Below are 12,018 nucleotides of genomic sequence, written 5' to 3'. Positions count from 1 at the left end.
AGGCCGGGGCTCGCACCCCGGGCTCCCGGCGGGTCCCGCCTAGCAGGGGGCTGTGCTGGCGCTGCCCGCCGTGGATACGGGGTGATGTTGGCCGGCATGGGGCGGCACCTCCCTCCCCCTCCTTCTGCTCCCCTTTCACCCGCCCACAAGCTCCTTCCTCCCTCCAGGGGAGCAAGGAACGGTAAGAACGGAGGGGCCCCCCCTTCCCTCTGCCGTACCTCGGTGGTACTATCGCCTGGGCCCCCACACTACCCCACCACCGACACCTCCAAGAGGCTGGGCCGCCTCCCTTGCAGGGACCCAGAGCTGGTTCCCAGGCCCCTTGTGGCTGGGTAAGAGAGACCAGGCTGCTGACTGGATGCCAGGTCAGCCTGGGAACGCAGCCCCCCAAATGGTTTGAATCTCAGGCCTGCCTTACCTGGTGTGTGTGGGTCTCTGCCCCTTAGAAGGGCATTTGGAATGGCTGCAGGGCGCTTGTGGGTTAGCGCACATTAGGCCATTGAGCAGCCAGCATTGTGTGTCCCCACTGGCACCTCCAGAGCAGGAAGCCTGTCTCTTTACAGCTGGAGCCAAAGAACCAGGCTCTATAGCTGGGGCTGTAATGCTTTGCTGACTGGGCATGGAGACCTGTAACTAACTGTTCAGTGGGCTACAGACTAATGACTGAACGGGAGCTGCAGTCATCATAATGGGGCACAGAACAGAGAATCCTTCTAAAGGAAGGTGGTGGGGATCCATTTTCTAAGCTCTTGTGTGTATGTTATGCCATCTGACTATTCTGTCCAGTACTTTCTTCTGGGGAGGTAAAATTAAAAGTTAGGGTTGCTACCTGGTATTCTTTCAGGTAGGCTGCTCTCTTGTTTGCCTTTCTTGATGTTATTCCTTTCGCTTAGTTATCAGATATTTTACCTGCAGCTGAGAGACATGTTACAACACTTTCAGAATACTATGAATGTACACAGGGCTTTAAAAACATACGGTTTATCTATACTATACAAATCTGTGGGTAGTATTTACAACTTGTCTCCTGACAAGGTTAATGCTCTGGGGACATGGTGAAGTCCCATCTTGAAGCATTGATAGACTAAACTGCTAGAGGCTTGACCAGAGGAGCATTGTAGCAAGGCATAGTGAGCTCTTGTGCACAGGATAGAGCCCTCTTTTAATGATGATGTGTCCAGTTCTTCCAGCATGGTATGGTGTGGTCGTTATAGTGTAGACGTGTTCCAGAGTTAATGCATCTTTTTAGGTGGGCTGTTTAAAAAGAAGCATCTCAGAGGATTTCAATGGAGATTTTGATTGGGGGATTTGATATAAAACTTCAGCTAAGTAAAATTCCACTTACAGAATAGTGTGTAGTTTTTTGCCAGATTTCTACAGCTGCAGAACAAGGCTCAGTTCCCACAATTTTATAACTTTCTTCTAAAAGGTGTAAAAATGAGAGAATCTGTTTTGAATAGACTACAGAAATACAGTAGCATAAAGAATCCTTAGATTCTACTTTGAATCTGTTCCAGGAAAAAAAATATTTTGAAAACAGCTTGCTAAATTAAATATTAGTGAAAAATGAAAAAGGAGGGTTGGGCAAAATGTGTAAAATACTAGAAAGATGTCCTTTTTAATTTTAAAGGGAAATATTAAAAAAAAAAAAAAGCCTTTCCTGCTAATGTTGGTATAACTTGATCTATTGAAGTCTGTACTAAAAATTAGTTATAGCTGAGTGATATGTTTGCATAGTCTTGTCACACTAGCACTGCATAACTGGAAAATAATGCTAAATATCACACTTTCAACTGGATATGAAAAACAGTCTACTGAACACTAAGCACTTAGTCTGAACAGTAATTTAAGAGCTTGCAGTCTCCAAAATGGTTGTTTGCTGAAGAGTTTGAATTTGGCTTGATATTGGATATCTGGTTTGGTAGTAATTGACACTAGAGTTGACTTCTCTGACTTTTCTCCTTTGAAATATACTGGTGAGATGACTGGCATTGTTTGCCCACCTACTGTTTTGGGAGATACCTAATGCATTTAGTTATCCAAGTGACGAGTAACTGCAATTGTCCCTCATTTTAACACTGAAGAAAGCAGTCACGGATCCAGTGAATTCTTACACTATTTTTCTTAATGCTTTGCAAGGGAATTCTTGCTACAATACCTTCCTAATTATTTCTTTTTCTTAGCTATCTGTGTAAATATATTGTCTAGAAACTTCTTCCCCTCAAAAAGTATGTCTCTAGTTTTCTATTTTAAGCCAGCTTTTATTTCATTTGTTGATAGAGCTTAGGAAAATAAGAACAGACTTTTATGTTACAACTAGAAATGATCAAAGTAGATGTACTTAAAGATGAGCTTGAAAGCAAAAGGGAAATTTTGAGTTAAGCATATTTTTTTTCTGCATGCTATGCTAACCAATTTGTGGGAGACTTTCAGCACAGAAATAAGTTGTAAGTAACCTTTGAAAACTTTTTGCCTTGAAACTCTCCTGGTACTTTCTGATTCCTTGGAGCTATATCAAATAGCATCATACTGTAACATCACAAGTATAGATTACATATGTTGCAATAAGACTTCCGGTGTTTGTGATCTTGCATTCTGGGATACATTGGTGATCCAGGAAGTACTAAGAGGATTCGAGAGGCAATTAGTTTAATTTTATTTAAACAACTTAACAAACACTTCTGTGCTGAATGTCTCTGCAACAACCTGTCTGGTAGAGGGCATTCAGCACAGAAACTTATTTAATTCACAGTTACTTCATGATTCACCTTTAACTTTGTCAGTTTATTTGAGGGGTGTAATGCTTTTGATTCACTGACCTGTTTGTGAAAACAGAGTTCCATGGCCCTGCCAGTTTTTTAAGTAAATCTCAGAATTAAGGCTTTCAGACAATGACTAAAGGTTATCCAGACTGTAGAAGAGTTTTTTTTTTTTAATCAAGTGATTTACAAACAAAGCTAAATACAAAAAATGGTTATGGGAGGGGCATACTCTAGAACATGAAAGTTGACTTGACTTCTGCCTATCTGTTAAATGTGGTGTTAGCAGAGCTATTCTGTTGCTATTTGCTCGCCCAGAAAGTGCATTGCAGAGGGGATGTATTTGTAGTTTTAACTGGTAAATGGTGCACATACTGAATGATTGTGGCTTGCATTGTTGTTGTGCAGTCCAGAAGTGGTGGGGGAATGTAGAGGGGATTACTGGGAACTGTTTCTTGTTTTGTCCCCATGGCATTTCTGGGAAGATAAAGTTGCCAACTATTTATGCAGGATGCAGTTAAGAAAACTTGACAGAAATCTGAGCTTTAAGTTTCTGTTTTTAATATAGTTGTAGAAGAAAAACAAATATCAGATGGATCACAAATGGTAGCCAAACCTTCAGCTAGGTTGTGAAGGCAGTATTTGGTGTAATGGAGTTGTATTCCTTTATTCCTCTGTCAGCCTTTGTAAAATATAAATCCTATAATGGTGCAGGCTTTGAACTACCAACTAGTAGTATGGTAGAAGGAATGAATCATGGAGGTAGTATGAAATGATTTAATATTCCTGGTTCTTGAGTAGTTTATAGAACAGGTAGGTGATATTGAGTTAGAGATATTCTGGCTCCAGGTAATGTTCTTAGAAGCTTCCAGAAACTTCACAGTTGGATGAACAAATTAATTTAGCCTTTCATGAGGTTTCTGTGACTTTCTTTACATAATCGCTTAGCTTTTGGTACATTACATTCCTAAAAATCAGATCCTTGCATCCCAAATTTTCAGACTTCCTTAGTGTTTACTATTGACAAAATATCAGGCATTCCTATTCACTTTCTAAATCTTTTCATGCTGCTTCTGTCACTTACAGTAAACTACTACATTTACTCACTTTATTTTGGCTATCATCTTTGTATGCATTGTTAAAAAAAACTTCGTGAATTCTAATTTTGTCAAATGATTTAGTAGCGAGAGATTAGGACACTAGGGATCTTTGGCGCTTTTGAGATCAGCCACACTAGTGTGCACGCACTTTCATTGAAGGTAGAAGTAAGAAAGACATCTGGATTATCCAGCTCATCTTCCTGCCAGTGCAGGATTGTTCCCATTAATATTTCTAGTGATTGGTTTAATTTAGCTCTAAAGGGATATCAACTTGAAATCTAATCACTCTAAAAAAATAAGTTAAAAATAGTTTCAGGTGCTATATCTTCCTTTGAGTCTCTTTGACACTTTCTCGTTTTGCAATCACACTTTCCCATTTTTAAAAATCTCTTTCCAGTTACTGTTTGAAAGACTCACATAAACAGGGGAAATTGACTAACTATATGGGGGAAAACAGTGAAACTAACTACATACATTAGACAACAGATATGTTTCCATTTGTCTCTATTGTAATCTTGAGTTTTACTTGTAACATTAGTGGTAAGCAATCTTCAGACTGACATGGAATGTTTAAGTTGATGGTGAACCTTTTGAAGTTCCACTTTTCTTCAGATGTACCGTAATAAAGTTCCATTCTTGGAGTCTTGTGCTTCCAATGTGAGATCTGCTGGGACATCCCCTAGCTAAGAATTTGGAGGGCTCTCCACTATAAACTAACCAAAGTGATTTGTCCATTAAGTGAAATGCCAGCAGGAATTGTGAAAAGTTAGTTTTAAAACTTCAAATCCTTTCAGGATGGTCTCTGAAGGTTCCTTATCACTTGGGGCTGCATGTGCCATAACCTTGGAACCCTCAAGAGCAGCTACAAGCCTGTTATTTTTTACATTATTTTTGTAACAAGTAAGGTATGTAACTTAAAGGTGACTGTTCCATTAAGTTTTACTGCCACTTATATAAAAAATGCTTTCATTTCATTTAGTGATTCTGATACTATGAATCAAGTCTCTTAAAATTTGTTCTTTTGGTCTGTCTCCAAAATTATTCAATGAAATACATCCTTATAGGCACTATTCCTTTTAATGTACTGCAGTTTGTTGTGTTTCTAGCCCTTTGAAGAAACCAGAATGCTAGGTAATAATTGAGGAAACAATTCAGTAGCCAAATTCAGTAGCAAAATATCATGAAAATTTGCCAGTCAAGGCACAATTTCACTTACCTTCCTAAAAAAACTAAAGATTTTACTGAACCAACTCCTGTTGGTGAGAGAGACATGAGACACGCTTTCGAGTTACACAGAGCTCTTCTTCAGGTCTGGGGAAGGTACTCAGAGTCCAGTCTTGCTTGTTGATTTCTGTAATGTGAATGACCTAGTCATCTGCAGAACCCTATTTGAACACGGTGAAATTCACAAGCTGACGTGGTGCTCTCCAAATGGCAGAGATAAGAACCAGATTGACCGTATCATGATCGATGGCAAATGGCGACGCTCACTGAGAGATGTCAAAGTGAGAAGGAGTGCAGATGTTGGCAGCGACCACCACCTTGTGACCGCCTCCATCAAACTAAAACTGAGAAGTGTGGGCCCACCAAACAAGGGACAGATCAATTATGATATTGACTAGCTAAAGTCCCTTGAAATACAGAAAGTCTTCCTTCTGCAGTTAAAGAACAGGTTTTAAGCACTTGCAGACCTTGATGAAGATGAGGGGAATGCAGATGAGAAGATCAGCAAGAAGTGGAACAGAAGTAACAGCGATTTATAAACAGAGCAGTGAAGCCTGTCTAGGCTACAGGCAGAAGAGAAGGAAGGAGTGGATTACACCCAGCACATGCAGTGCCATAGAAACCAGACGAGCCCTGAAGAAAAGTTTTAGACACACAATCCCAGAAGCTAAAGGACAAATTCCACGAGCAATATAGCGGGGCATACTGGGAAGGCAAACACCTTGTGAGAGTGGACAAATGGCGTTATATTGATGATCTGGCAACACCAGCAGAGGATGCAGCTGCTCGTGGTGATCAAGGAACTGTCTACAAAATGACGCGGCTTATCAGTGGTAACCGGCAGACACCAACAAACACTCTCATCAGGAACAAACAAGGGTACCTAATAACTGAAAGAACAAGAAATGCACTGGACAGAGCATTTCAAAGAACTGTTGATCAGGGAGCCACCTAGGGAGGAAGCAAATATCCAGGAAGCAGAAGAAGATCTTGATATCAACACAGACATACCTCAACTAAGGAAGAGATCATTCAAGCCATCAAATCCTTAAAAAATGGGAAAGCTCTACTGGCAAGGATAACTTGAATGCAGAATTGTTTAAGGTAAATCCTAAATTAGCAGAATCTGTCCTGGCCCCTCTATTTACATCATTCTGGGAAAGGGAAAAAGTGACAGATGAGTGGGCCAGTGGGGTTATAGTGAAGATACCGAAGACATAAACTTAGTGATTGTAATGACTTGCGTGGTATCTCACTTTTTTCTGTGGCAGGCAAAGTATTGTGTAGGATCATAGTCCAGCATGTATCAGAGGCAGTTGATAACATTCTCAGAAAAGAGCAAGCTGGTTTTCGGAAAGGGCTTGGATGCACAGACCGGATCTTCCCTTTACGAAATATAATAGAACAGTGCCTAGAATGGCAACAGCAACTCTGCATAAGTTTCATAGACTTTTGAGAAGGCCTTTGATAGCATTCACAGGACCAGCCTATGGCACGTTGTGCTGGCATATGGAATTCCTTTCCATATCGTTGTCATCATCAAAAGCTTTTATTTCAGCTTTACATGCAGTGTTGATCACACTGAGCTCAGTTTTGAAGTCAAAACAGGAGTACGTTGGGGTGTGTCATGTCTGCAATCCTCTTCAGCATTGCCATTGACTGGGTAATGCTTTGTACAACAGAAGACATGCCAAGAGGCATTAAATGGACACTCTCTTCTCATCTCTTGAAGACCTGGACTTTGCAGATGATGTTGCTCTCCTATCACATACCCAGCCCCATATACTAGAAAAAAACAACTCAACTCAACGCATTCAGCCGGCAGATTGGACTGAATTAAGTAAGACCAATATTATGACCTTTATTGCCTCACCATCGCCAGTACGGACAGAGGATTATGTTCTCACCAACATAGAAACATTCACATACTTGGGCAGCGCCATCAGCCAGGAGGGTGTAACAAGCCAGGACATCTGGAACAGAATCAGTAAAGCTAGGAACACCTTCAGGAGCTTAAATACAGCCTGGAAATCATCAATAGAACACCAACATCAAACTCAAGATTTATCAGAGCTGCATACTTTCAACACTACTTTATAGTGCACAATCCTGGGGAATGAGGAAGTATGTCGTGTCCAAACTGTCTTCATTTCATTGCCTCAGAAAAATCCTCTGTCTTTTGGCCCAGAACTATCTCAAACCAAGATCTGTTGACACAGTACAGCCAAGAGGATCTGAGTGCCATCATTGCCTGGAGGCACTGAAGATGGATCAGTCATGTGCTTCAGGTGGAAACTAATTCCATCACCAGAGTAGCAATAAGAAGGACACCTGAAGGTAAGCACAGATGAAGCTGCCTGAAAACAACATGGCAAAGAGCTGTGGAAGCTGAGCTGAAAAACCTGGGGAACCATTGAAAGACTTGCCAGAAACAGACAGAAGTGGAGGAGCTTTGTCACTTCCCTAAACGCCAGAGATGTAATAGGAATGTGGTGATGATGATGATGATGACCTTTGCCATACCTGAAGAAGAGTTCTGTGCAGTTCAAAAGCTTGTCTCTCTCACCAGCAGAAGTTGGTCCAATAGAATATATTACCTCACCTTCCTTGTCTCTCTAATATCCTGGGACTGATTGACTGACATGGCTACAACAACTCTGCGTATAAGGATTTTACTAACTTATAAAGTACTGTGCATAAAATAATTGTTTAATTTGCTGAAAGGAACATCTTTTTTACAAAAAGGGAAATCTTATCAAGGTTGCTATGTGGGAAAAGGGTGTCTTTAAAGATACCATGTACACAGAATTCACACTCTTGTCTCATGTTTTCTGTCATACAGAGAAGCCCCATGGGTCTTGAGACTTTTGGACCTCTGATGCACTGACTGGGTTGAGGGCTCTGTCGTACTGAGCATCCTTCAGCCTCAGAGGCTCTAGAACTTTCCAGCTTGTTCCTTCATGACAGAAGTTGGGAAGTGGTTTCAGTCCTGTAACAGCTCCAGCTTTGCTGGTTCCCCAAATTCTTCTGTGGAAAGAAAACCTTAATGCAATATATGTACTTACTTTAGTGGTCTTCACTGTATTTGAGATGCAGGGGCTATTAGATTGCAACCACCCAGGAAAAAATGGATGAACTTGTGTCTAAATTTTTAAGTACATTTTTCAGAACTTAGCTTCTCTGATGCATATGGCAGGCACCATAACTTTCATATTTGCATGTTTCCTAATGGACCAAATACGGTAATTCTTAAATGTCTCTTTAGCTAGAGGTGTCTGTCAACAGATGAAGTTGGCTTGCTTTTATAAGAAAAAATTATAAAGGACAGATTCTCTAGTATCTAAATTGTTTTGAGACATCTCTCCAAATTGATATTCTTCAGGGTAGGGAATGTGACTTTTTGTGTTAGCTGCAGTGTGAACTTATTGCAGTGTGTAAATGGTTTGTATGTACCTACCATTACCACTTTGTGCTTGCATTTAAATGTTACCTGTTTTTTAGGTTTATAATATAAAATCTTCAGAAAGTGAATAAGGAAAAGTTCTTATATTATGGGAACAAGTAAATAACTAGGGGTCATCAAATGAAATTAATGTGCAGCAGGTTTAAAACAAATAAAAGGAAGTTCTTCTTCACACAGCGCACAGTCAACCTGTGGAACTCCTTGCCTGAGGAGGTTGTGAAGGCTAGGACTATAACAGGGTTTAAAAGAGAACTAGATAAATTCATGGAGGTTAAGTCCAATAATGGCAATTGGCCGGGATGGGAAAGGAATGGTGTCCCTCGCCTCTGTTTGTCAGAGGGTGGAGATGGATGGGAGGAGAGAGATCACTTGATCATTACCTGTTAGGTTCACTCCCTCTGGGGCACCTGGCATCAGCCACTGTCGGCAGACGGGATACTGGGCTGGATAGACCTTTGGTCTGACCCAGTATGGCTATTCTTACATTCATTGGACTTTGTGTGACCAGAAGTAGTAAACATTCCTACAGAAAATGAGACTGGAGCATTTTTTTTAATTTTTTTTTTTATAAAGAGTACTAGGAAAGGTGGTTCCTCCCAGGATGCAGTGCTCGCCAGTCAGTGCTCCCTGCTGCTAAATATTTTTGTGGGAAGGTTGAGTACAAAACTGTGGGGAGATGAATATGTTTCAGACAGCTTGGAGGAGGATCTGGGTCTGGTGTGTGTAAGGAACTTGCATATTTTTCTTTTTAACTTTAATCAAAAATAAATTTTAATGTCCCATTACTAATGGGAAGATAGAAGGATGGAAAACAGTAAAGTTAAGTAAAAACTGTGAGGAGGTCTTGTGGCACCTTAGAGACTAAAATTTATTTGGGCATATCCCACAAAAACTTATGCCCAAATAAATTTGTTAGTCTCTAAGGTGCCACAAGGACTCCTGGTTGTTTTTACTGATACAGACTAACATGGCTACCCCTCTAAGTCTTGTTAAGACTCCTTTTGGTTTTCTGGGTGTGATGTCCAGTATTTTAGCATAGAGCAATTAGGACTTTTACGGTATGGCTACACTGCAATTAGACACCTGTGGCTGGCCTGTTCAAATTTGGGCTCAGGCTAAGGGTCTGTTCAATTGTGGAGCCCGAACATCGGCACTGCAAGTTCAACAGGCCCTTAACCCCAGCTCTGTGAGCCCAGTTAGCTGGCATTGGCAGGCGGCGGGTTTTTAACTGCAGTTTAGACATACTCTTAAGTTCTGTTCCCAGCTTTCTTGATTCAATGGTGCACCTTGAGTTACTTACCCTCTTTTGTACCTCCAGTTCTCAATCTGTAAAATGGGTCTACCGCACAGGGGATTATGAAACTGTAAAGTGCTTTGAGGTCCTCCAATGAAAGGTGGTATGTAAGTGCAAACAATTACATTAGCACGTGTATTGTCTGTTACAAAATGCATAAACTCTGGCTTTACAGGAGCCATTTTTTTCATTGCATGCTGGGCTGAGGGGGAGGAACTTCCAAATAGTAGTTTGCAATGTTTGTCTGGTGTTGCTGGTAATATAGTAGTGATAAGGCCTAGGATAGAAGTAGATTGCTTTTGAGCACTTGACATTAGTACTGTCAACAATAACTGATTTCCCCTTGGGATGGGTAGGGGGAGCAGAAACAAAAATAGGATTTTTTCCCAAAAATAGCAAAATGTAGCTTAATTAGGATTTTTATTTTTATTTTTAAATGTTAGGTTTGTGTTGGCTGTGGGCAGTGCGGTCTTCGATGCAATGTTTAATGGTGGAATGGCCACAACTTCTACAGAGATTGAACTGCCTGATGTGGAGCCTGCTGCCTTCCTAGCTTTGCTAAAGTAAGCCTCTTTTATTGTACAGTATAATTAACTTATAACTGGGCACAGGTTATTGTGAACAAGAATATTTCAAATACAAATAATCCTTTGTACCTGTTGGTTAAAACGGAGATAGTCAAGTAGCTTATATCACATTTTTTATCTCAATTGTTATCTGGCACAACATGGTCTTTAAATATTAATTTTTGTAAATCCTCTATTCCATATTTGATAAACCTTTTAAAAACAGCCATTGTTTATGTAAGACCTACACACGTCTTGCACTTCTGCTGTTTTTGCTGCACAGGTTAACTAAGGACATGTCTAAATAGTGTTTATACCTCTTTAACTGTATTGCTTTAGATGCTGATATAGCTGAAACAGTGTGGCCCCCTGTTATGGACACAATTACACTAGGATTGTAGGAATAACTGCAACTTTCTTGCCCAGGGGTGTGAAAAAACACCCTGCAAGTTTCAGCACTGTAAAGTGTTAGTGTAGACAGTGCTCCAGCACTGGGAGCCACTCCCCTTGTGGGTGTGGTTTGTTTGTTTTGTTTGTTTATTTTTAACAGTGCTAGGAGAGTTCTCTTCCAGCGCTGGTGCTGTGACTACACAGCCTCGTTAAAGTGCTACTGCATCCATGTTTTAACGTTGCTAGTGAAGTCAGATCCTCAGTGTTGAAAGATTTAACTGTGTCTGTCAAAAATCACACTCTTATCTGAAATCATTAAATTGGTACTAAACTGTGTTTAGGCCAGGCCTAATAAACTCTGTTCCTAGAGATGGCTTGATATGGGCGCTAGTGCTCCTCAAAAGAGGAGGGAAGCATATAGCACTCTTAGCATTGTATGAGTTACAACTGAAGCTCAATTGGAAACGGAAGGAAAATCTATTTCCAAATGAAAGGACTAAATTGTTTGGAGAAAGGATTTAATGGCTGGGTCTCAGCTGGTTGAATTCTGTTGAAGTCAGTGAAAACATAACTGATACCAACTGAGGATCTGGCTCCTAACCTCTAGTATTGGATAATGGAAGTAAGACAACAGAACCCCAAACCTATAACAAGACTTGGCAGAGTTTGATTTTTATTTTTCTGTAAATTCAGCCATTAATGTGTTTTAACTTTTTTTCTGATGTGTATCGATTTTCATAGCAGGGCTACAGGGGGCTCACTGTGCTGCTGCAGGGCCAGTGCCACTTTGTGCTTGCAAGGTGGGCTGTTGTCCTAGTAAGGCAGACCGAGACTCCCAGCCACAACTGCGAGGAGGAGGAGGAAGAATCCCCTGCTGTGAGGGACGACTCCCTACTGCTGGATAGCTCTTGTCCCCTTCGCCCCCCTCCTCATGGGGTGCAGATGGCTCCCTGCATTTCTGGGGGCGGGGGAGACTGTTTTCAATTACTACTATATTTTTTCATCCATTTCTGTGTCAGGTGAAATTGACATTTACTGGTGGCTAACGATGTAAATCAAATTCTGCCAACCCTACCTGTAACCTCATGTTCAAGTGTCATTTTTAAAGCTGCCAGAAAACTTGGAAGTTCCTGTGGGTTTCAGGTGCATTCTCTCAGCTCTCACTAAAGGCAGTGGGAGTGCTTTGTGCATGTTAAAGGGCCACATTTTGCCTGCAAAATTG

The 12,018-nt window shown here is 40.9% G+C and overlaps 1 protein-coding gene across 2 annotated transcripts in view; it reads left to right on the top strand.

Moving 5' to 3' along the window:
- Positions 1-34: 34 nt before the first annotated feature.
- The window catches only part of BTBD2 (BTB domain containing 2), a 45,609-nt gene continuing 33,625 nt past the window's right edge, over positions 35-12,018 (top strand). Inside the window, exons 1-2 of one of the 2 annotated variants that reach the window (XM_032788145.2) lie at positions 35-181; positions 10,284-10,403. In XM_032788145.2, the coding sequence (XP_032644036.1) occupies positions 10,321-10,403 (83 nt within the window). In that variant the 5' untranslated portion in view covers positions 35-181; positions 10,284-10,320. The remainder of the gene's footprint in view (positions 182-10,283; positions 10,404-12,018) is intronic. The other variant, XM_032788153.2, reaches the window with a different exon arrangement.

This window comes from Chelonoidis abingdonii, chromosome 11, assembly GCF_003597395.2.
Source record: "Chelonoidis abingdonii isolate Lonesome George chromosome 11, CheloAbing_2.0, whole genome shotgun sequence".
In the NCBI taxonomy this organism is placed as follows: domain Eukaryota; kingdom Metazoa; phylum Chordata; order Testudines; family Testudinidae; genus Chelonoidis; species Chelonoidis abingdonii.
Note: the sequence above shows the minus strand (reverse complement) of the source record. Positions and strands in the feature narration are given on the sequence as shown.